This window comes from Chiloscyllium plagiosum, unplaced genomic scaffold (genome assembly GCF_037043375.1).
Source record: "Chiloscyllium plagiosum isolate Xiang-an unplaced genomic scaffold, Cpla_swu_hap1 HiC_scaffold_20, whole genome shotgun sequence".
Taxonomy (NCBI): domain Eukaryota; kingdom Metazoa; phylum Chordata; class Chondrichthyes; order Orectolobiformes; family Hemiscylliidae; genus Chiloscyllium; species Chiloscyllium plagiosum.
In genome coordinates, this window is record NW_028270158.1 from 55,008,657 (window position 1) to 55,035,628 (window position 26,972).

General features: G+C 40.0%; 2 protein-coding genes across 2 annotated transcripts in view; one reads left to right on the forward strand and one right to left on the reverse strand.

Annotated features, from left to right (window-relative positions):
* Positions 1 to 26,972, forward strand: part of LOC122560525 (GRB2-related adapter protein-like) — a 262,677-nt gene that overhangs the window by 53,600 nt on the left and 182,105 nt on the right. The window lies entirely within an intron of this gene.
* Positions 1 to 26,972, reverse strand: part of LOC122560527 (transmembrane protein 94-like) — a 109,657-nt gene that overhangs the window by 11,622 nt on the left and 71,063 nt on the right. The window contains exons 15-16 of the mRNA XM_043711235.2: positions 23,013 to 23,106; positions 21,340 to 21,510 (exon numbers count right to left, since the gene is read on the reverse strand). Coding sequence (XP_043567170.2) covers positions 21,340 to 21,510; positions 23,013 to 23,106 — 265 coding nt within the window. The remainder of the gene's footprint in view (positions 1 to 21,339; positions 21,511 to 23,012; positions 23,107 to 26,972) is intronic.

A 26,972-nucleotide genomic window follows, 5' to 3' on the forward strand; every position in this document is an offset into this window, starting at 1 on the left:
TGGCACGGTGGCTCAGTGGTTAGCACTGCTGCCTCACAGCACCATGGTCCCAGGTTTGATTCCAGCCTTGGGCGACTGTCTATGTGGAGTTTATAGATTTTCCCTGTGTCTGTGTGGGTTTCCTCCAGGTGCTCCGGTTTCCTCCCACAGTCCAAAGATGTGCAGATCGGGTGAATTGACCATGCTAAATTGCCCAGAGAGTTAGGTGAGCACTAGGTGCATTAGTTAGCGGGAAATGGGTCTGGGTGGGTTACTCTTCGGAGTAGACTAGATTCCCTACAGTGTGGACTGGTTGGGTCAAAGGGCCTGTTTGCACACTATAGGGAATCTGATCTAATCTAATCATAAGGTCGGAAGTGAGGATGTTCACTGTTGATTGCACAATGTTCAGCACTTTTGTGACTCCTCAGATACTGAAGCCGTCCATGTTCAAATGCTACAATGTCTGGCAATATCCAGGCTTGATCTGACAAGTGACAAGTAACATTCACACCACACAAATGCCAGGCAATGACCATCTCCAGTAAAAGACAATCTAAATACTGTCCCTTGACATTCAATGGTGTTACCATCACTGAACCCCCCACTATCAACATTCTTGGTTTTATCACTGACCATAAACTCAAGTGGACTGACCACATAAACATAGTGGCTAAAAGAGCAGGTCAGAAGCTTGGAATACTGAATAACTCACTTCCTAACTCACCAAAGCCTGTCCACCACCTATAAGCCATACATTAAGAGCATGATGGAATACTTCTACTTGTCTGGATGAGTGCAACTCCAGCAACATTCAAGCAGCTTGACATGATCCGGGACAAAGCAGCCTAATTGATTGGCATTACATCCACAAAATCCATTCCCAACACTCAGTAGCAATAGTGAATACTAGCTCCAAAATGCACTGCTGAAAATCACCAAAGATCCTTAGACAGCACCTTCCAAACCCACAACCATTTCCTTTAAGAAAGACAAGGGTAGACGATTCAATGGGAACAGAACCATCTGTAATTTCCCCTTGAAGCCACTCTCCATCCTGACTTGGAAATATATCATCGTTCCTTCACTGTCGTTGGGTCAACATCCAAGTATTCCCTCCCTAAAGGCATTGTGGGTAGAGAATGAGGACAGCATCGGTTCAAGAAGGCAGCTCACCACCACCTTGGCAATGACAACGAGGATGGGCAATAAATGCTGACCCAGACATTGATGCCTATGTCACATGAATGAATTTTAAAAAGCTCACAGTTCCATTTTCATTTATATGCTGATTTAGATTTGGGGAGGAATCCAGTAGTTGCTTTCTGTGCCTATACGACAGTCCGAAAGAACATGGAACATCTGCCCCGAGGCAGTACATTTGGCTCTGACATAACGTGATCTCTTGCAATCCCGCATTACAAGGAGATTGCGTAATAGCAGTGCCATTTAAACGAATCAGGTCAGAATCACTAATACAGTTAAGGAAAGTTCGCATTCTGCAAATACAGTTAAGGAAAGTTCGCATTCTGCAAATAATGGTCTAAACTCTTCAATCACGTTAAAAGCTGATTCACGTTGGAGAAACAGACATTGTAGCAGAACTGACTGTTCTTGCAACATCCAATCAAATGCCTTTGACAGTAAAAATCAGCACACAGAGTCATATGGTGGCCAACTAATTAGATGTTCACAGTCAAGATACTTGGTCAAATGCGTGTTGGGGACAGCAGGACGTCACTGATCTTAAATTACCCACAAGGTCTGAGGTCCTGGTTCTATATTTAACAGGCGCACATACAGGCACACATTATTTGCCTCAACATGCCTCAACTCTCCCTACAGTTGCTACCCAAGCTCAATTCAATGGCTCGGCCATCTGTCCTCTTGTCCAACAATGTTCCCCCTACAGGTCAAGAAGCTCCTACCTTTCCAAATCTGCCAAGAAGACTACCTTGACTACCACATATGAGTAATGAATCTGAAGGCAAGTTTTTCTTGTTTGCTGCCAATTTAGAACAAAAAACAAAGAAAATTACAGCACAGGAACAGGCCCTTTGGCCCTCCAAGCCTGCACCAAATCCTCTACCTAAACCTGTTGCCTATTTTCTAAGGATCTGTATCCATCTTCTCCTGTCCATTCATGTATCTGTCTAGTTACATCTTAACTGATGATATTTTGCCTGCCTCTACCACCTCCGCTGGCAACACATTCTAGGCACCCACCACCCTCTGCGTAAAGACTTTTCCACGCATATTTCCCTTAAAATTTCACCTCTCACCTTGAACTCGTAATCCTTAATAATTAAGTCCCCCACTCTGGGAAAAGCTTCTTTCTATCCACCCTGTCTACCTCCCATGATTTTGTAGACCTCAATCAGGTCCCCCCTGTCTTTATGGCCAAGGTACAATTTAATCTGGTAACATTAAGCAGAATCTTCCCAGTCCCTGAACAGCAATGAGTTATGCTGAAAAACTTGGAAACATTGGGTGAGATGTCCACCAAGACACTTCTTGATAGCAAGACCAAAAAGTCACATCTACCAACCAGATTCTAGAGGTCAATGAGATTCTCGCTAGTGGGCAGCAAGAAGTTTATGAACAGATTATTGTTCATTATCACTCTCATTATTACATAATCTCACCTCATTGATATGCATCCGGCCAGTGTCCTAGCTGTCAAATAGTAGAAAATAATTCCTGACATGAAAATTAGAGCAGGTACTTGGTGGCTCCAGCTCACTGCTTGCTCCTCCAGACCTTGGCCAGCATTTCAGGGTACACCTCATGGGCAGCAACAACCCCACATCACCTTCCAGGACCCTACCAACCTCACAGCATCATAATGTGCAACACTGATCCACTTAGAGTGCACTTCTGCACTTCAATGCTGCACCCTGGAACACAATGGAATTTTGTGTAAGAAAAGATTGTATGCAGGAACAGCAACCCAGCTCACAGATTGGGCCAGGCATCATCTCAGCTTCTCGCTTTGTACTCACTCACTTTATGCCAACTTGGCAGAATCTCTGCTTTGTCTTGCCTTGTCTTGTTGTGCTTTGGCCCCTCAGCCAGATCTTAAAGAATCACAGTAATTCTGTCTTACCTTGTTGCTTAGCAAAGATACAATTGTCAGCAGTCGACAGTTAAGGGGTGGGTATGTTCTGTAAGGCACCAATGATGTCAATCTCATAGCTGCAGCCTGCGCTTGCATCTATGTGTCAAAGATACTGTGTGTGCCGCAAGCAAATAGCCATGTCTCAAAATCTAAGGGGAATGGTCTCATTCAGTTCCAGAGAGACACTCTTCAGACAGGAATCCCAGCACATTAAGTCAGGGGCATCCTCTGATATCAGTTGAGGGGCAGGAGCATGGTTAGTTGACCACTCCAGATGTTCAGGATCAGGGATTACAGGGAGTGGCTGGGTCCAGAGCAACCAGTCTGGTGAAGTTTTGGAAGTGGGACGGAGAATGAGGAATTTATTTATGAGGACTGGAGTCAAAATGTTGGGATGGAAGATGGAAGACATTATAGCATGGAAGGAAAAGGTGTAAAATGGGAGGGAAGGATCATCAATGGTTAACAGCAACCTGACTTCAATGGAGTTATAGTACAGTACTAGATCTGTTATGTTTATTTGGTATGCCTGGGCTTGGAAGGGTAAACCAGGCAGTAGAAGGTTTAGATAGACAGATTGGATGGAGACTTGAGACTAGGACCCGTCGACACAGCCTTAGAATTAGAGGGGGTAAATTCAGAACAGAAATATGGAGACATTTCTTCAGTCAGAGAGTGGTGGGCCTGTGGAATTCATTGCCACAGAGTGCAGTGGAGGCTGGGACGCTAAATGTCTTCAAGGCAGAAATTGATAAATTCTTGATGTCACAAGGAATTAAGGGCTACGGGGAGAATGTGGGTAAGTGGAGTTGAAATGCCCATCAGCCGTGATTGAATGGCGGAGTGGACTCGATGGGCCGAATGGCCTTACTTCTGCTCCTATGTCTTATGGTCTTAAAGTCAGAGCCAATGGGATTGTCCGGGCAGGCAACCAAGAAGGGAAAGTTTACATTTGGGGGTTCACCATTGTTAAGAGACTAAGCCTGAGATTTATGCTTGAGGAACGATCACTGTAAACAACAAGAATGTAATGAAGATGAAAATGGCTGTGATCACGCTAAGAGGTTTGAAAAGAAAAAACAGTTTGAAAACTGTAATACTTGGAAATGAACATTTTGGTCATACTGGTTCTCATTCACCAGCTGTACTGCTTTTTCCTTCTGGGGTGGGGCATGATGACAGCGAGACTTCTATTTTAAGAGATGTGTGGCTCTTCAAAGGGAAGCAAACAGCATTACATAAACACCTGTACGCTGCAGCTGAAACACATGCGTACATCATATGTGTTCTGTGAACTTTAAGTATTAGCCTTCTGTAAAAAGTCCAAATTATTACCTCGAGCTTTCTTGACCATATCATGCAAGATAGCAAATGATCCCACAAATGGCAGTGATGCAACAACAATATTCAGCTACTTGGAAAGATTGAGCCTAGTTACCAAAGTACCAACCAGTGATTTACCCAATGCTTGCACATGATGCATGAACTACTTACTTTGACCCCTTGCTGTCTCAGAGTTGGAGGAAGGGAAGGTTTGCAACACCACCATCTTTACCATGGGGATCATGGACATCCCACTTGTAACTCAAGGAGACAAAAGAGAGAAAGCATCACAGCCAAAGGAAAGAAGTTATGACATGATAATAATAGATTCACAGTGGAGAGTAACGGAAGAGTAGCAAAACAATGAACTTTATTTCTTATTTGTTTGCGACAAGATGGGAGTCTTAGCATCTCTGCATAAGCAGTCTTAGTCCCCACAGTGAGGGCTAAGATCCTCTTGACATAGGTGGTGAAGAGTGGAAGATCTGGCACCCCACCAGCCGTCCTGGCTTCTTTTGGCCCTATTATAGGCTTTTGTTTCCTGTAATGGGATAAAGGAAGGGACTGAGTGAGATGAAATTGGGTGGCACAGCTGTTAGTGCAAATGCAGGTGGAAGAAGGCAGTGAGTTGTCCTGAGCAAGTGAGCAGGTGGTGCATTAGCGCAGGCAATGTTAGTAGTCTGCGGGTTTGAGGGAAGTGAGAGTAAGTAGGGAACATACTGTGTGCACTACTTAGAAGGGTAGAGCATGAGCCTTGGTAGGCAGTTGATGCAGTGGCAGAGCTAATGTGAGTGTGAGATAGTACAGCAAACATTGTGACACTTAGTATGGCAGAGCAGAGAAAATCACTGACTTCCTTTTGGCACTGCTGAGTGTTTTTGTGGACTGTAAACACTGTACTGACCCAAGAAGCTCCCTCACATCAAGCTGGCAGTGTCTGGTGTTTGTGGTCTCCTCCAACAGTCCAGGGAAGAAGATAATGTCACCCCAAGTCTTCAGGTCCCTGTCTGCAAAGTAGGATGCCAGTTTTCCCTTGTTTGTGTTGTCCAGGCAGATATCATTAACCATATTGGGCAGCTTCAGATTTCCAGCACTTGACAGACTGCACATCAGCTTTTTAAATATGACATTGTGTCAGGTCCCTGGATAATCCAGGAATGGTTAGCATCATAGGATGTGGTCCACAGTTAATGACATGCTTTGGAATGTTTACACATTAAATGTTGGTAGGCCTTGCAGAAAGAAACCCTACATGAAATTCAATGAAAATGAAACAAGTGATTTCTGGTAAGATTCAGACCCTTGTTTCTAATGTGTATGGATTCAATGCTAATGCATTAAGAATGGGTCCCCATTGCTCACTATTGGGAACATGACCACTTTCAATCTGCTGCCAATTTAATTGGAAAATCTCATCTCACCATGGGGAAGGTGACATTTTGTCTCCAGCACAATTAATTGAACCTCCACGCATTGATTCCCACTTCTTTGAGCATCCCTAGATTCTGCTCAAACATTCATTTACATTCTAATTATTTTCAATCTTAGTGTTTCAAATGTTATGTTCATAGAAGAAAACATCTTCCCTTCCCATCATTCTAATTGTTCACATAAACCCTTAACTGTTGTTTCTAATCCCTAAAGTTTCTAGCCTTAAAACTGAGAGCAACTGAAGTCTCCTAAATCCACCAATGTTGCAAGTGACCTAAAACTGCTTTTATTCCAATGTCAGTGAGGTGTTTGGCCAGTTTCAAAGGATAAGTCTCACACAGATGGCAGCCTCTCTGATATAAACTGACTTGATTTGATTAACATTTCATTAAGGGAAACCTAATTTCAAAATTACCCTGGGCAGCACCCTCCCTCAGTGACATCAAGTACAAGTGCCCATATTTATGTAACATTTTTAATATAGCAAAACAATCTCAGTAATGTAAAAGTAGTAAAATTTGACAATGAGTCACATAAGATGGTATTAGGAGAGGTCATAAAAGCTTGATAAAAGAGCTACATTTTAAGGAATGCTTTATAGGAGTGGAGAAAGCAAGAGGAATACAAAGGTTAAGGAAGAAAATTGCAGAGTTTATGGCCAGAGCAGCTAAAGAGTTTGGAGAAATGGAGAGATCTTTGAGGGGTGCAGATGAGAGGCCAGTGAGGGTTTTGAAAACAATGATGATAATTTTCAAACTGAAGTGCTGCTGGACTGGATCTGTATGTAGATCAGCTATCATCATTACCCTTGTTACTTCAGCATCCCTATGGTATTCTCAGGTGTAACTTGGGAAGTGGCATGGGCCTCGTAACATACATTCTTATGCTGTGTTGGGGTTAGTAATTAGTATTGTGACTACACATCCTTGCAGTAGTCTCCTAACAGCCATTTTCTTGGGACCTTCAAATAATGCAAGCATACCAGTTCATTGCACAATAAAAGCATCATCGGTGCTCCCTGAATAACAAATTACTGAGCTCTGACTGCACGGAAATAAGCCATTTGGCCTCAATGTGTTATACTGAGGTGAAGACTCCAATAAGCCTCCTCCCATCCTGCTTCATTGAACACTTTTAGTATTATCATTTATTTCTTTCTCCATGTACTTTTCAACTTTCCATTGAAATCATATTGTCACTATTCGAAATGTCACATTTAAATCTTTTTGCACATGACTGATATGTGCATTCTTGTGCACAGGCATTCAAGGTTACATGTGCAAATCCAAAGATCAAGTGGGTTGCATCAAAAAACAGTTTCGGGGATCATGAGCAACCTGCCAAGTAGTAACAAATATGGATTTTACCCCAACAGTCATTGTGTCTCTGTCGGTCCAGAGGTGTTTGGGATCACAATTATTTACAATGGAAATAAACATTTCAAATTTATGAGTTATAGAGTCATAGAGATTTACAGTACAGGAAAAGGCCCTTCAGCCCACTGAGTCTGCACCAGTCAAAAACAGGCACTGAACCATTCTAATCACATTTTCCAGCACTTGGCCCATAGTCTTGTATGCCTTGGCATCACAGGTGTGCATTTAAATGCTTCTTAAATGTTATGAAGATTTCTGCCTTTAACACCCACGCAGGTGGTGAGTTGCAGCTTCCCACGGGTTATGGGAAGAATATCCCTAAACTGTGATATTTACATTTACTTTAGGTAGGCTGTGCATTCTCATTAGTCAGTGTGAATATGTCAGTTTGACATATCACCCTAGTTTGGCGTGTGTGTTAATTAAGCAGCACACAGGAAGGCAGAAACTGTTTCAAGTGTCACTGTTATTTGGGGGCTAGCACAGGATGAAAGATCATTCTCCTGGGTTTGATAATGGATGAGACATAGCTCTCTTGGGTTTGGTACTCTGGACCATGTCTTCAGTCAGTGGTAACAATTGGTAATAATAATAATGTCAATCATGAATATCCATTATTTGTCTTCTAGAAAAGTTTTCTTGCTTACTTTGGCACCAGTTTTGATTCAGAAACAACAGGCGCTTCACTGGCATCTGAATTGTGATCACAAAAGGGTGTTTCTTTGATAATTCTTGTTCCAAATCTTGGCTGAGAGTCAGAAATGCTAGGGGGATCTAATTTCTTTGACTTTTTCCACTCCCCTCTTTTAACATCCTGACTAGATTTCTTCCATCAGCTTTTTATGCTGATGGCAATAGCACCAGCTATCCAGCAGTGTTTTATAAATCTTCTGGAATGAGACTTATAATCAGGAATGAGACTTGATATATAACAGAAGTGTTGGGATTTCTCAGATGTTTAAATTATTTGTTGCTTTACCACAAATTTTCCCATCTTAGTTTTTTTTCTGTGTATAGTCTAATAGAATTATTTCTCAGATAAAAATAATTCACAGTAACCATTGTATTTCTAATGAAGAGGTGTACTATTCACTACAAGCAAAAAAAAAACCTTTGTTTAGTTTTAACTAATTTTTAAAATAATGATTAACACAAAATGCATTCATATCTCAAGTTTTACAGGCAGGCAAGTCATCAATTGTTTCTTTAAGTATGGCTAGGACAGGGTATAGTCTGCAATGTTAATTAATTAACTGCTAATTTTCTCTCAACTATGACCTTCACAATACCCAATAATGAGAAGAGTGGTATTCTATTCATAAGCACATTAAGAGCAAAATGTATAATTAATATTGCCCAGATGCACTGCTAACAGATGTCACTGTTCAATTTTGCATCCTTAATACCCTTCCTTGTTTTCCTGAAGTACTGACTCACACTCGGATATGATTCTATTGTTGCCAGTATTACACACCCAAGTTGTCCAGATGGAACAACCAACAGATGTTATATAAATGCTAAGTTTTAATTCAATTTTGTATTTGAATGCCTTTCCCCTGCTGTCCTGAAGGTACTGACTCAAAACAGGACATGATTTCACTGTTGCCAGTATTTCCCCCACGTAGACATTCTGAGACCAACTGCAGCACCACCTGTTTCAGATCAGTAACTCAGCACAGATGAGGAATTTGAAATTGGTCTCATTTATTCTACGTGGCTTAGTGCTACACTGGAAAGAATTTTCACCTCCACAACCATTAAGGGATATATTCACATTCGTCAATGTTCCCAACTTATTTTGTAACTTTGTATGATTAAATGTGGAGTTTTAAATGAAAAAATCCCATGCTAGAAATCCCCCTTCTATACCCTTGTTACCAGAGACTGTCTCCTTATCACCTGAGTTAGTAAACTGGCTAGGATTGCTGGATCCATATGAACAGTATTGCAGTGGGAATCATAAACCAAAATAGCCAAAGCTCCTAAACAGCTCCCACAGAGGAAGTACCTACAAGATTTCACTTTTTGCAACTTTTGGTTTCACACAAATAAGACACCAATTTAAATTAAATAGGAGTACATTCTACCTAAAATTAAAAAAAGGTAAATTTCACTTTAAATAATCAATAGAAAGATATATGTTACACAAGCATAGTGCCCACATCACTCAATGACAACAATCTCTCCTTCAATGTCAGCAAACTGAAGGAGCTGGTCATCTACTTCAGGAAGTGGAGTGAAGGACACACCCCTGTTTGGTGCTGACCTTGAGGTGGTCAAGAGCTTCAAGTCTCTGGGAGTAAATGTCACCAAAAGTCTGTCCTGGTCCATTTACATCAACGCTACAGTCACAAAAGCACACCAATGTCTCTACTTCCTCAGAACGCTAAGGAATTTTTGGCAATGTCCACGATAACTCATCACCTTTTATAGACGTACCATAGAGAATATCCTATCCCGATGCATCACAGCTCGGTATGGCAACTGCTCTGCCCAAGACCACAGAGAAATTACAGAGAGTTGTGAAAGCAACTCAGTCTGTCACGAAAACCAGCCTTCTTTCCATTGACTCCGTCTACACTTCCCGCTGCCTCAGGAAAGCAGCCAACATAATCAAAGACCCCTCCCAACCCGATTATACTCTCTTCTACCCTCTTCCAATGGGCGGAGATATAAAATTTTGAAAATGCATACCAACAGATTTAAGAACAGCTTCTTCCCCTTGCTATTAGACTTATGATCAGACCTCTCATAAGTTAAAGTTGATCTTTCTCTGCATCTTCTCTGTAGCTGTAACACTATATTGTGCATTTTCGTACTCTGTTGTACTTATGTAAGGTATGATTTTTCTGGTTAGCATGCAAAACAATACTTTTCACTATATTTTGTTTCTTTTGACAATAATAAATCAGATCAAATCAAATCCCCGTGCACCTGTGAAACTATACAGTTCCACAAAATATCATTCTTTATTCATAAAGGTTATGTCAGGAATCCCAGTAACTCTGACCTCCATAATCATGAAGTGCTTTGTTGGCCACATCAACTGTAGCTTCCCAACTTGACTCGATCCCCTGCAATTTGCCCACCAACGAAACAGGTCCACTGTGGATACCATTTTTCTAGCCCTGCATCATCCCTGAAACATCTGGATAACAAGGACACCTACATCAGACTCCTACTCATAGACTTTAGCTCCTCCTTCAACACCATAATCCCCTCCAGTCTGATCTTAAAACTCTAAGACATAGATCTCAACTCTACAACTGGATCCTCAGCTTCCTGACTCACAGACTTCAGTCAGTGAAAATAGAAACAGCATCTCCTCCAAGATAAACTTCAACACTGGCACCCCACAAGGATGCGTTCTCAGCCCCATACTGTACTGTCTGTACATCCACAACTGTGTAGACAAACTCTGAACAAACACCATCTACAGGTTTGCTGATGACATCACTGTGACTGGACGGACAGCAAACAACATTGAGTCATAAAACAGGATGGAGACAGAGGGCTTGGTGTCATGGTGCAGTGAGAACAATCTCTCTCTCAATGTCTACAAAACAAAAGAACTGATCATCCATGTCAGGAAGAAAGGTGGAGGACACACCCCCACTTACATCAACAGAGCTGAGTTTGAGAGGGTTGAAGCTATCAAGTTCCTAGGAGTGACGATAACCAACACCCTATCCTGGTTTGCTCACGTAGATGTGACAGTTATGAAGGCACAACAATACCTCTTCTTCCTGAGGCGGCTTAGGAAATTCAACATGACTATAAGGACTCTCACCAATGTTTATAGATGCACCATAGAAGGCATACTATCTGAGTGCATTATAGCTTGGTTCAGCAATTGCTATGCCCAGGACTGTAAGAAACTACAGAAGGTTGTGTGCATAGCCCAGACCATCAGGGAAGCCACCCTCCCATCCACGGACTCCATTTATACTTCATGTTGCCATGGAAAGACTGCCAACATCATCAAAGACCCCTCCCGCTCCAATAATGCTCTCCTCCGACCTTTTCCATCAGGCAGAAGGTTCAGAAGCTTGACCAAATGCACCAGTAGGTTCAAGGACAGCTTCTTCCCTGCCATTAATAGACCATTGAATGGATTCTCTAACTTCAAATAATGTTGATCTTGCTAATGCTGATGTTGCTTTGCACGTCTCCTTTGCGGTTGTAACCTGTATGTCTTGCTCTGTCTAGGCACCCTATGATTGGTATGATTTGAAGATGCCAGTGTTGGACTGGGGTATACAAAGTTAAAAATCACACAACACCAGGTTATAGTCCAACAGGTTTAATTGGAAGCACACTAACTTTCGGAGCAACGCTCCTTCATCAGGTGATTGCATCCCAATCACCTGATGAAGGAGTGTCGCTCCGAAAGCTAGTGCTTCCAATTAAACCTGTAGGACTATAACCTGGTGTTGTGTGATTTTTAACTATGATTGGTATGTCCTTGTTTTCTTACTTCTTCCTATACTGCTTGTAATACAAAGCTTTTCACTGTACTTAGGTACATGTAACCACAATAAATCAAATCAAATCAAGATTCTGGTCCTATATTAGCTTTCTTCTCTTGAGTTTCACAGATATAATTATCCGCATGGCACAAATTTATAACCTTTTTTTCTCCCTCAGGTCATGACAATTCTAAAGTTGTAGTTTTTAACTGGCCAACTAAGAATATCATTTTTTTTCACAGTTTGGCCCCTACTGGAAAATAATAACTCCAGATTATCGATCTTTTTAGTCAGTGCACACGTTGACTCCCAAAAGCTCCTGCTTCCTTTTGTGTCAAACAGAGAAACAACCAACCTCTTCCTGAGGAAGGATCACTCAATATGAAGCATTAACTCTGATTTCTCTCCTCAAATGTTGGCAGACCTGCCGAGCTTTTCCAGTTGACCTCCTTTGTTGACCTCTTCCTGAGATAGATTTGCTTCTTCTTCTCACAAGAATGTATTGTGTTCCTCTTTATGTCTTTGTCTCTCTTTGTAGCTGCATCTCTGTTACTTTACCCTCCAGCTCCCTTGCCTGTAGCTCTCCTTTTCTATGTCCACTGACACGGTTTTTAGTTAACTTACTTCCTGTTGGTACCAACTAAGGTCAAAGGTTTCTAGGTCATTTTGATAAAAAAAAAATCACAGATGACCCTGTCCAATTAATACACATTCTTACAGGTATTTTTCAAACACTCTTAAAAGCAGTTACAGATTCCCAAGTCATTTTAAAGAAATTACAAATTTTCCTTACAATACTGCTTTTATATAAAAGGCTGCCACACCAGTATTATTCAAGTCAATAGAGTCATAGTGATGTACAGCATGGAAACAGACCCTTTGGTCCAACCCATCCATGCCGACCAGATATCCCAACCCAATCTAATCCCACCTGCCAGCAGCCCGCCCATATCCCTCCAAACCCTTCCTAATTATAAACCCATCCAAATGTCTCTTAAATGTTGCAATTGTACCAGCCTCCACCACTTCCTCTGGCAGCTCATTCCATACACATACCACCCTTTGTGTGAAAAGGTTGCCCTGTAGGTCTCTTTGATATCTTCCCCCTCTCACCCTAAACCTATGCCCTCTAGTTCTGTTTCTGTTCAAGTAATCATTAAGTTTAAATTAGAACATGGCATGAAATCCCAATTGATAATTTTAGGGGAAGCTTCAGCAACTGATATTTCTCATTTATGAACTTGTTGCAATTTTCTCACTCAAAATTACTGACACGAAGAACTTCATCCCTGTAAAGATGAATAACTGCAGAGCTTTTTCATGAATCTGCCCCTTCAGTGATTGTTTCCCCATCCTTTCTTATTATTGAGCTTTAAAAAAGTAAAATACGACTGTGTTCTTTAAATCAGATTTCCCTTTATTTGGAAGGATTGCTTTCTTCTTTGAGTTACCCAAATTGTTTTGAAGCCAACTGGTATCATGCCTCTCTCTCAGCCCTCTCTCACCCCTCTCTTACCCCTCTCTCACCCCTCTCTCAACCCCTCTCTCAGCCCTCTCTCAGCCCCTCTTCCAGCCCTCTCTGGCTTTCAATGATTGGAGGAAAGGCCAAAAGATTGCCCTCTGTGACTTCATGGGGAAGGAATTCAATCATAATCCTGTGGGAATGACTTTAGATGAATGTTTAAAGCTTTGCCTTTAGAAAACTGATTGCCTCGAAAAACAGCCAGATTAACAGTTTGCTGCCTGGAATTTTCCACAACTCATGTCCTGGAGAGTAGGAAGTTTGAATTATTTTCTTGTGGTAAAGAAAGGAAGAGAGACATTAAATTTACAATACTTTTCCTAGCTCCAGGAAGTCTCAACATGCTTTACAATTAAATAATTTGAAGTACAGTATTACAATGTTGGAAATGCCCACATTTTGCCCACAGCAAGATCCCACAAGTAGCAATATGTTAACAGCCAGATAACCTGTTTTAGTAATGATTGTTTAGAGATTAACACTAACCAGGAAACTGGGGAGAAATAGGACTCCCTTGCTGAACTTCGAAATAGTGCCATGTAATCTTTTACGTCTGCCGAAAAAGGCAGATGGAGCATTAATTTAACCTATCATCTTAAACATTATGCAGCATTGAAGTAACAGCTGAGATTCTTGTGCTGAAGTTTCTAGTAACTTAATTAGAATTAGCATAAGAGGTACAGTTAGCAAGCTTGCAGATGACACCAAAATTGGAGGTATAGTGGACAGCGAAAAGGGTTACCTCAGATTACAACAGGATCTGGACCAGTTGGGTCAATGGGCTGAGAAGTGGCAGTTGGAGTTTAATTCAGATAAATGCAAGGTGCTGCATTTTGGGAAAGCAAATCTTAGCAGGACTTATACACTTAATGGTAAGGTCCTAGGGAGTGTTGCTGAAAAAAGAGACCTTGGAGTGCAGGTTCATAGCTCCTTGAAAGTGGAGTCACAGGTAGATAGGATAGTGAAGAAGGCGTTTGGTATACTTTCCTTTATTGGTCAGAGTATTGAGTACAGGAGTTGGGAGGTCATGTTGCAGCTGTACAGGACATTGGTTAGGCCACTGTTGGAATATTGCGTGCACATCTGGTCTCCTGCCTATTGGGAAGATGTTGTGAAAGTTGAAAGGGTTCAGAAAAGATTTACAAGGATGTTGCCAGGGTTGGAGGATTTGAGCTATAGGGAGAGGCTGAACAGGCTGGGGCTGTTTTCTCTGGAGCATCGGAGGCTAAGGGGTGACCTTATAGAGGTTTACAAAATCATGAGGGGCATGGATAAGATAAATAGGCAAAGTCTTTTCACTGGGGTTGGGGAGTCCAGAACTAGAGGGCATAGGTTTAGAGTGAGAGGGGAAAGATATAAAAGAGACCTACAGGGCAACAGAGGAAGTGGTGGAGCTGGTTCAATTGCAACATGTAAAAGGCATTTGGATGGGTATATGAATAGGAAGGGTTTGGAGGGATATGGGCCGGGTGTTGACAGGTGGGACTAGATTGGATTGGGATATCTGGTCGGCATGGATGGGTTGGACCGAAGGGTCTGTTTCCATGCTGTACATCTCTATGACTCTATAACTCTAGAATTAATTGTCATGTATTCACATGAGTTCAGTGAAAAGTTTACAGTCACCACTGACAGCACCATCTTAGGTACAAGGGTACCTAGGTACAGGATCTTAGGAGTAAATTAGAAAAATAAAGAAATAAAAGTTCAACATTACAGTCCTTCATGCCATCTTAGGTACAAAATCTTCGGATATTAGAAGGATAAATTATTATGAACCTACAATGTTCTGACTCAGAGGCAAGAGTACCAACAGAATTATACTTGAACACAACAGTAGATTTATAAAGAACAGAATGTTAAATGAAAGAATTACAGCATAGGAAATAATGTTTCACTTTTGTTCACTGGAGCATTTTAAATTGTGCATCCTCCTCTTAGATAATCTACTGAAAAATGTCTTGAATCTTAGGTACATTATGCCTGTTTAACCGTATGACAAAAATGTGTCAGCCAAGTAAATCTGCTATGTCAAAGGTTGGCCTTATTGTATGAGATCAGGAAGGCTTGGGAATGGATGAAGAAGATAGCAGTCACATTTATGCTTTGAAAACCACACATGAGGTAAATGATACAGTTTAACAATAAGCAAGTGCAAAGATGTCAAACATAAAAGTAAATGCTATAATATTTGGCCTAAGACGAAAAGGTAACAGCACGAGGAAATAAAAATGAATTCAAAATTACAATCTTAACATTTACAGAAGTTAATTAAATGACTCTGTGCAGTGAAATGGCAATTCTTTCTTAAAACATTACTATCAATGCAGATCAAACACAGACACATTTCAACTGTATTTCACTGACTAATAGAAGTTCACTTGACTGATACTGGGATTGAGGGAATCGCCATGTGAGACAAAGCTGGACAGGCTGGGCCTGTATCCATTGGAATTTAGAAGAATGAGAGACAATCTTAGCAGAACATTTAGATCTTGAGGGGTCTTGACAAGGTGGATGTTGAAAGGATATTTTCCTTTACGAGAAAGACAAGAACAATGGGACACAGGCCTGAATTTTCACAGTCCCCTGAATGATGTGGGAGTCAGTTGGGAAAATATGGCAAGATCAGAAAAATAAGACTTAGAATGTCAAGAAAAATAAGTCTGATTTTCAACTTAATGTTTTAATGGTAAGGTATGAATATGAAAGCATACAAACAAAGAACAAGAGTGGATCATACGGTCCTTCAAGCCTGCTCTGCCATTCAATAAGATGAATTGATTTTAACTTCAACTGTACAATCCTGTTTATTCCCAATGATCTCTAATCCCCTTGAGAATCAAAGATTTACCTACCTCTGCCTTAAAAATATTTAAAGATTCTGCATTCACTGCCTTTTGCAGAAAGGAATTTCAAAGATTTTCAACCCTCAGAGAAAAAGAAGTTTCCTCATTTTTAACAGGTGATCCTTTGTTTTAAACTATAACCCCTAGTTCTAGTTTCTCCCACAAGAGAAAGCATCCTTTTGACATCCATCCAACTGCATCCCCACAGGATCTTATATTTTTCAATTAAGTAACCTTGGACTGTTCTAAATGCCAGAGGATAAAGGCCTTGTCCATTAAGCCATCCTTCATAACCCAATCTGCTCATTCCAGGTATTAGTCTTGTAAACCTTTTCTGAACTGCTTCCAACACATTAAGATCCTTCTTTGTATACTGACCAGTACTGAACACAGTACTCCAAATACAGTCTCATCAATGCCCTGTTTAATTGAAGCATAACCTCGCTATTCTTGCATTCAATTCCCTTTGCAACAAAACATACCATTCTATTAATATTCCTGATTAATTGCTGTAGCTGCATACTAATCTTATACAATTCATGTACTAGGACACCCGTATCCCTCTGCAACCTCTCAACATCTAGAAGTTTGCTAATGAGCTATTTCAATTCATTAATATTTAATGATTACCTATTCTCATCTAATTTATCTGCAAATTGCCATTCCCCCATATGGTGAAGAGAAACTAGATGGCAACAATTCCCAACATGGAAGTCAGAGTCATGACCAGGTAGCTGCAGCTCACCATTGCCTTCACTGGACCTCCATCTTAACCAGTAGCTCCCCAACATCTTTGGCCATGCTTCATTAGCAGTGACTGCCTGCACCCCAATCCACAGAAGTTGGTGTTAGACAGACATAGGCCTCACCAAATGATCATGGCATAACTGCACCTCATTTAGAATACAGTTCTCCCCATTGGAGTTGACTGACACTACTCATTACAAGTCTGCAGCTCATCTATTTTGTACACCGGAACAGGCACACATTTCCTGCAACGGAGCAAGGTGCATCTCAGAGTTCTTTCCTTTTTTTAAGTATTCATTCACCTTGCTCCTATTTGGATGCTTACTGCCTTCTCTTTGTGGACATTGCCTCCACGTTCAGGCTCACAGTACTTCTGTTTTGCCTCTGCTTTTAGTGCAGATACAAAGTCAAGCAACCTGTCGTGTCTGCCAGGAGTGGTCAGTCATAATGATCAGCATGCTGTTGTATGAATCGTGCCCCATCAATGTCACACCTACAACACCTATCAGCAGCTTACACAGCAGACATACAGAATGTGCATCAACCAAATGGTTTCTCAAAGTCTAAGAGGAGTAGTCGTCAGTCAAGTCAAGGGGGGCTATTGCCAGTCAGGGGGTCCCATCATATTTAGTCAAGGGCGGTGTCTGATCTCGGTGCAGGGGTGTGGATGTGTCAGTCAATGATTTGGGGCAGTCAGGGTCAGGGGTTCCAGATGAAGTAACAATAGAGTTATGAATTTGATCTTCAATTTCCAACAAAGTGTCACTCATACCGTCAGAGGCTTTTCCTTTTGTTTCATTCCCATTATATGCACTGTGAAGGGCTTTTTATGGCTGGCAACAATTGAGCTGGTACACAACTGAGTTTTAAGTATTATGTGCTGATGAAAATCGTGGAAGGTCTTGGCAGTGGTAAATACCTCCACCACCAGTGAGTGCATAAGAGCACGAAAGCAGCACCATAGAGGTGCTGTGTGTACATGATGAGATGAGCTGTGGAAATTGTATGAGATAACTTGTTGGAGCTCCTGGAGAGAGTCCCTCCATGAAACTCTCTGAAATTGACACTTAGTCGATTTATGGTGCAACTTAGATCACAGTTTAAAAATAAGTGGCTTCCCATTTAAGATGGAGCTGAGGAGGTTAATTTTTCTTAGCAGATGATGAGTCTTTGGAAGCAGGGTCATTAAATATTTTGATGAGACAGGTAGATAGATTCTTGACTAATAAGGGAGTCATTGGTTACTGGGAGTAGACAGGAATGTGGATTTGAAGCCACACTGAGATCAGCCATGATCTTATTACATAGTGGAGTTGGCTAGTGGTGCCAAAATGCCTAAACCTGCTCCTAATTCATATGTTCGGATGACATGTGCTTATCATTAAAACACTGGAGAGCTCTAAATATTTATCTTCCATCATATTTATAATAATTTTTTTTTTTTAATAACTTATTTTGATCCTTCTCTGAACAAGTTGAATGATATTTTAAAAATTGTATTTTTATTTGAATCATTAATAGTGTTCATTACAATTGAAACAGGCACTAATCTGTGGTTCGGATAATATCATTTCTCAGATTGTAAGCCTTTCTGTCATTGCTGGGATTTATTACCAGTCTCTTCCATTGAATGCATTCTTATTCTTTGCCTTTTGTCATTGTCAGTGGCAGACTAGTGTATTTCCTGCTCCAAAGGTCATGTTCTTGTGGAAATGTATGATTTCTTGGAGGTAATATTTTAGCATGTTGAAAGATTAATTACTAACTATGAAGGATAGAATGTACATTGGTATGTTTCAACTCTGCTTCCTTTAATATTTATTTGCCCAAGTCATATTACTTATGTTACTTGAGAGCATCAGAAGGTCTGTAAATCTAGAATTACATCAGTACACAGATGTTTATTGATACCAATAGTTTAGATTTTTTTAATTACAAAGTTGTAGCAAATGAGAACTCTGATAATGACTTGGGATCTCTTCCTATGGTTGAGGCTTATTTTAAGCTTAGGTTCACAGATTATTTCCTTCCCTGAAATCGAATGTAATTGTGCCTCTTTATTTATCAGTTACCATAACTTATTTGAGGCTTTTATTAGTCTTGCTCACAGATTTGTTCTTTCATTTGTTCCAGTTTATTTCCTATATTTCATTTTGCCTTTGAGTCTATGATATAGTAATCCGTGATTTAAAAAGTGGAAAAGTTGCCATGACGTGGAAATAATTAAGGCAAAGTGGTCAATTTCACAGATTGTATCAAACTAAAAGGGAGACTGATTTGCAGGGAAGCCACAGGAAATCATGAACTTCTGGAATGTGGATGTTGCCTCCAAGTCCAGCATTTTTGGTCCTTTGTTGCTGTAAGAAGGTTACCATGGGTCTTCTATTTGAGCAGTTTGATGTGATGAAGTGGCTTGCTAGGCTACTTCAGAGAGCAGTTAATAGCCAACCATACTGGTGAAGGCTAGAGCCACATACAGATTCAGCTAGACATGGAAAGCAGATTTCCTTCCCTAAGAAGATTAGTGTACCAAGTGGGTTTTTAATGACAATCCAGCAGGTTCATCAACACTATTACTGACATGAGCTTTTCATTTGCAGATTTTATTTTCAAAGCTGAATTTAAATTATCAAACTGTAATGATGGGAGTTGAATGTACATTTACTGGATTATTATTTCAGGCCTATTGATTCCTTAAATAAAGGCAAAATAATGTGTACCCTGGAAATCTGAACCAAATAGAGAAAATGCTGGAAAACCTCAACAGGTCTGCCAGCATCTGTGGAGAGAGAAACAGAGCTAACATTATGAGTCCATTGTGATTTTTCTTAAGAATGTTTACACCTGCTGGGTTTCTTCAGCATTTTCTGTTCTTTTGTCCTCTCAATTCCTTGTCCAGTTACTTACCGTACTGAAATAATAAAACATGATCTGCAAATGGAGAGAATGGAAACAATGCAGCTTAATTCAGGCAAGCATATCTCCCTTGCATTGCTTGCAGAAAATTAAAGAGAGCTCATTTATTTTATAAAATATTACGGTGCTGTAAATATGGTGTACTGCAGCTCTTGGTGCTTTTGGCACTATCATGCCTCTCCTCGTTTGCACATATCTTGTAAACTTGTGAAGAATGGAGCAAAATTCACTTGCTCATTTAAACTCTCACTAGAACCTTGGCAGGAGTCAGATAAAATGGCTAGGAATAAATCAAGATCTGGATTTAATTAGAAGATTGCAGTTGGCCTTGAAAGGGCTTGTAGTTTTGTAGAACTGAGTCCCATGAGTTCAAACCATCAAAATCTGAGAAAGTTTCTATTTCAGAATAATTTTTAGCATGCTCCTTGTGAGAGAAGGTGACATGGGGAGAGGTCTCTATGTTTTGTGCATTCCCATTATAGGCTAATTGATGGCCAGAAGTTTTGTTAAATGGAGCAAGCAAATGCTCAATTTGTGAAAATATTAGTGGGTGTATAGTGCACTTTGTGGTAGGGTTATCAGTAGATTTAGAATAGATTCCCTACAGTGTGGAAACAGACCCTTCAGCCCACACCGACTCTCTGAAGAGTAACCCACCCCACTAAGTTTACCCCTGACTAATGCACCTAACACTATGGGCAATTCACATGACCTACACATCTTTTGAACTGTGGGAGGAAGCCCATGCAGACACAAGGAGAACATGCAAACTCCACACAGATAGTTACCCAAGGTGGGAATTGAACCCAGGTCCCTGGTGCTGTGAAGTAGCAGTACTAACCACTGAGCCACTGTGCTGCTCTGTTGCTGCTTGTGATGCAAAATGATGACTAGGTGAAACTTGAAAAAAACATAGGCGAGAAGAGAAGCTGTGAATAACTTGCCAAACTAAAAGAAAGTAGTAATGGAGGATGAAACCTGTTTACAAACAGTGCCATTGCTATTGTAGGCAATGCAAAAAGGTCTAATTTTAGGACAACTTATATTTAATTTTTTGGAAGAATTAAGTAACATTTCCTCATTCCATATTCATTCTTGTACATGTAGGTGACATGCAAAGGAAGCTGTAAGGTCAGTGTAGCCTTTTGGTGTCTGTTCCTTGGAGCAATTGCTAACTGTATAATCTGTGATAAAACGCAGTACTAGAGGAGCCAAATACTTCACTCAATTGCGCACGGACTTTTCTTAATTGTTGGGTTAATAGCACATTGTACTGGTACAAATTAAATCGCCAATAACAAATCAATAGAGGAGTCAGATCAAATATCATTACAGATTAAACTAGCACTGCACAAAAACTGCTTTCTTAGATGCTAGGTTGGGTCTGAGACCATAATCATGTGACAGCTTCTGCATATCAGTAAAATTATCACTGGAAATAAACAGATGTAGAATATACATGACTCTGATAGTGGAGGAATGAGCTGTTATCTTAATGCATTTTTCTGTTTCAAACATAGTAGCTTGGAAAATATTTTTCTAATCCAAATTCCCTTTGAATTTATGAATTTGCAAACTCTGCAAAATAAGTGTTAGATTTTGTTCTCACCTAATTTCATGAAGTTTAAGAAATTCATTAATAACCATCAGTGGGAACAGCCAGAGGAAACCAAGGAGCCAAGTTGCTGTTGGAATGTCCAAGATGTGAAAAACAAGATGTGAAGATTTATTATCCCACATGTGGTAGGCTACATTTATTTGAATCATATGAAGAAGAAACCTAAATACAAAACAGAATTAAAATATTGAAGTGAAATTGAAAACATTTCCCATCTTTAACATCATCACAAGCTCTATTAAGTCTTCATATATCCAAGTTGAACTCCCATTAGAAGCACCATGTCTATTCCATTATTAATGCTACCTTCAAAAAGCTCATATTGCTTTAAGTCAGAAAAAGATTTTCATTTCAATCTCAGCATCTCTTAGTTCTCAAAGAAAACTTGAATCCTGCTGACATATCTGGGAACATCAAACTTTCTCCCCAGTCTTTACTCTGGGATGAGTTACAGAAAAAAAAGCTTGTTATCTAATGAATGAGCAATTTTTTCGGGTCAAATCTCTAAAACCTCTCTTCCTCAATTAACCTTTTTAATCTATTTTATTGGTAAAGCTATTGCCAGTAGTCATTGTCCCTAATAAGTTTCAAATACTCTTTCTTCATCTTACAAGTTAAGTATTGTAATAAAGGTTTGATGTATGGCATCCTAATCTAACTAATTCTTCTCAGACTTCAAAACTCTGAAACAGTCACTTTTTTTTGATGTCACTCAACCTGAAACATTAATTTTGATTTCTCTCCACAGATTCTGCCAGACCTGCTGAGCTTTTCCAGCAATTTCTGTTTTTGTTTCTGATTTTTACAGCATTTGCATTTTTTTTTTCATTTTTTATTTCTTTTGATGCACTCTTCCATGAGTGATCATCATTATATCGACAAGAAATGAAGATGAGGGGGGGGGGGGTCTATTAGAACCTACCTGTCTCATTTATATGGCAGCACAGCCAAAGTATTCTCAAAAATTTATACTTCTTGTTATCAACCCACTTTGCAATTATACTCTCTTAGCTTAGCATCTGCAATCTCTTTATTTTTCCCTTTTCTCTTTCTCTCCCTCCCTCTCTCTCTCTTTCTCCCTGTCTGGGCATCATCTCAATGCACCCTATTTGCATGAGTTGAGACATTAACGCTGCTTCCCGATCTTCAGATGCTGCCAGATCTACTGAGTTTCTCCAACACTTACTGTTTGTATTTTCAGATTTCCAGCATCAGCAGTTCTTTGTTTTTATTTTAGAGATTTGCATACCCTCCTGTTGCCTACTTCCTCAGATAGACCCCCACCCCAGGATCATTTTTCTGTTAGTGGGGCAGGGCAGGTGGGAGGTGGCAGGTTTATCTGCACAAGAAAAACAGGTGTGGGGGGTGTATGTATGTTGGACTGTCTTCATTTTCACATTTGTTGACATTTAGAGTGTCCATGATTAGCCTGCAAGAGAGTTTAAATGGACAAAGTAATAATTCATTCAGGAATTGTTCTACTGCAGTTTAGTTTTTCCACAAATGAATTCTATTCTGTAACAAATTTATAAGTTCCATCCTGTTCTCTAGGGTCTGTATATTTCATTGTGTGTAGTTTAGTCTATCAGATTTTACTGCACTCTGCATCTGTATGATAAACTAAATCTTCTTTTATTAAAACTATTGGCAATAGTTACACTTACGCAATAATGACAGCAGCACACCACCATTGGTTACTTAGTGGACTCTGTTTCCATAATGGATTGGATCGATGAACATGACTCATAGATGTACACACTGAGAAATAGAATGGTGCATTTTAAGACTTAAATCATCAGTTTCAAAGTGTTTATGACACAACTAAGAATTCACTTTAATTCTAATTAGATATTTTCTATATCAATGGATTGGAGCCTTAATGTGGTAAAAAAATGACTGCAGATGCTGGAAACCAGATTCTGAAGTAGTGGTGCTGGAAAAGCAACTGCTGTGCTTTTCCAGCACTACTAATCCAGAATATGGAGCCTTAATGTTACAAGCATTTAATTTGCTAGGTTTTTGTATTCAGTAGAGAACATAGATTGCATGCTGCTGACCTACGAGAACACTACCCACAGAGATCTAGTAGTCATAGAATCCCTACATTGTGGAAACGGGCCATTCGGCCCAACAGGTCCACACCGACCGTCTGAAGAGTAACCCACCCAGACCCATTCCCCTACCCTATTACTCTACATTTACCCCTGACTAATGCACCTAACTTATACATCCTTGGACACTACAGGCAATTTTAGTATGGCCAATTCACCTAATCTGCACATCTTCAGTTTGTGGGAGGAAGCCAGAGCATCAGGAGGAAACCAAGCAGGCACAGGGAAAATGTGCAAACTCCACACAGGCAATTGCCCGAGGCTGGAATCAAACCTGTGAGGCAGCAATGCTAACCACTGAGCCACCATGCTGTCAACCAAGGTAATTGCTGTACCTTAGTTGTGTCCTTACCTGATACAGTGTAAAATCTGCTGCAAAGTCTTTGCCATATAGCAGCCATGATGTCAGCAAGCCAGTAAGCAGTAAGTCACTGTTAAATATTCACATACAGCAAACCAGGAAATCAAAAGCATTTAATATACTAATTAACTTAGAATTTTCATTTTCAGATGGCAAAATAACTTCTTTCTTAATCAAAGGCAATCATTTAAAATAAAGAATAAATAACTTTATTGAAAAAATTGGAAAGTGGGGAGTTTTATTTCATTATTATGGAGAAATTTGACATCCACAAATATTAAATTTGTTTTTTGGGGTCAGTGATTGTGTTAACAGTGATTATGAAATTTCTAGGCCTTTAACAACCAAGTTGCACCACATTCATAATATTGCAACTTTTTCAAGTTCTGTTTTAACAGCAAGACAACAACATAAAAAAGGAAGTTTCTGCCAATTCAATTGATTTCCTACTGAATCCATTCTTGGAGTGGGGTTGGACGTAGTGTATGGGTGAAATTTGCACAGTCAGGCTGACTCCAGAATCCTTTGAAAATAGTAGACAGTAGCCATTTGTGAGATTCCCATTCCCATTCCTGAATCCTGCACACCTGACCTGGGCTGGGTCTGTTGCAGGAATGGACACCTTCTATACCCGTCCCCACGATCACCTCCCGCCATTTTTGTGGAGTTGGGCCAGGTTCTCGAGGATACATATGTCACGGGGCATCAGAGGAATCACAAACCATAATCTGGATCCAGAATTATTTTGTGAGGTATGTTTACAGGTTTCACTCATGTCCCCTTCTTGTCCCACTATGTCTTTTATGCCTCTTTCATCCTCCCTCCACGTCTTCCATTCCTATTCAAATAGTGTGTACCATTGAACCATATAAAAAAGTTGTCTTAATATGCATCAAGGAAAAACTTGAAAGAATCTAATTGAAATAACAATGCTGCTCTTAGAACCTTGTAAAATTATAGGGTTTACATTCCTGATGAAGGACTTATGCCCAAAACGTCGACTCTCCTGCTCCTCGGATGCTGCCTGACCTGCTGTGCTTTTCCAGCACCACACATTTCGACACAGAACACTATAAAACACTATCAATCTGACGGAGCCATCTAATAACAATAACAATAACAGAAACCTTACTCGCTCCATGTATCTTAGCTTCTGTCCAAGTAAATATTCAGACCTCTTAATTGTCTTGGTCAATCAAAACAAACCCTTCATTTCCACTTGTGTAAAGAAACTCATTGGTGTACAATGGTGCTCAGCAAAGCATTCATTATGAGGCTTCTGTGAATTATTTCAGAAACAGATGACCACACAATCAACGTCTCCAGATTGCCATATGATTAGTGGTTAAACTCCAAGGCACTCTAATTGATGAGCTCAGTTGAAGTCAAGTTGCTTTGATTAACATATTTGCGGGGTTATAAGAAGTTGTTATTTCTTTGAACTGATTTCATTGTCATTTTCTTTATTTCAACAAGATTTAAAGGCATGAGGTGAGGTAAAGTTTTTGTTATTAATACTATAACGGAGCTCTCTAACTGAATTTTATAGAATAGCAACAGTTTTTCAAAACGAAGTTTTCAATAGGCTTTTTTCATTCCATTTTCAGAATTTTGGTTGTTACTCTATGGTTAATTGATTCTATATTGCGTACTGGATTTCTGGGCTTGGAAGATGCAAGGAGCTTAGAAGGAGCATGGACATGAGGAGGCAAGGGGAAACTGGATGGAGAATAGGATGCTGGAAAAGGTGTGGGATAGCATTAGGAGCATAGATATAACAAAGAGTGAATGAGGGGTGGGGGTGAGGTGTGAAGGGTGAGAGTTAATGGACACAACAAACTTTAATCCAACTGGGAAAGTGTTTTGGAGATCTGAGGAAGGCTTTCTAATCAACCTGACTTGGCATTTATCTGCTTCTGTGGCCATATCTGGATTGGCTGACTTGACAAACCTGTTCCCACCTCCCCGGAGCAAAAATGAACAGGCAAAGTGCTTATATATGTTGATAAATCTGCTGAATCAAGAAATTTCACAATTTGAGCTTCCTGCCTCGATGGCAAAAATCAGGCCCTTCACCTCAACCCCACATTCTCTTGTGAGGTATAGAATCAGTGACAACAACTTTTGAATTTCTGTGTTATTCTGCACATACCATAAGTCCATAAGATATAGGAGCAGAAATTAGGCCATTCAGCCCATCAAGCTTTCTCCCCATTCAATCATGGCTGATAAGTTTCTCAACCCCATTCTCCCACTTTCTCCCCCTAACCCTTGATCCCCTTGATACTCAAGAACCTATCTCCATCTTAAATATATTGAATTACCTGGCCTCCACAGCCTTCTGAAGCAGTGAATTCCATAGATTCACCACTCGCTGGCTGAAGAAGTTTCTCCTTATCTCCATTCTAAAAGGTCTTCCCTTTACTCTAAGACTATGCCCTTGGGTCCTAGTCTCTCCTACTAATGGAAACATTTTCCCAACATCTACTCTATCCATGCCATTCAGTATTCTGTATGTTTCAATTAGATTCCCCCTTCATCCTTCTGAACTCCATCGCGTATAAATCCAGAGTCCTCAAAATTTCTTCATATGTTAAGCTTTTCATTCCTGGGGCCATTCTCATGAACCTCCTCTGAACACGGTCCATGTGGACTTCATTATTCAATTCAGAGAAGTAATGACAGCAACCCATCATTGTTAACGCAAAATATGTGCCATTTGTTTTATTTGAGCACTTAACCATTTACTGGTCATTCTCCAGAAAACCACTAATGTTACATTTGGTCTATCGTGCAATAAAAATTATAGATTATGAGACTTTTGAACATTTTCTATGAGTTGGCTTGAGATTGGCTCAAATCCTGACTTTTGAAATCAAAGATAAATGGTTTATGTAAATTCTGTTCAGTAACTTGATTAGAATTCTTGTTGACATATGTATATTGAAGACTTTATGCCACATAATTTATTACTCAACTAAAGTAGGATTTATTGTATAATACATAAAAGATTTGCCTCATAATTGAATCAACGATGTATGAAATATGATGCAGTTAATGAGAATAATTCTAATGATAGAATACTTGATGCTTCATCATAAATTACTTAAGATTGCATGGAAATCAGTTCTTCACTATCTTTCTGAAATGAT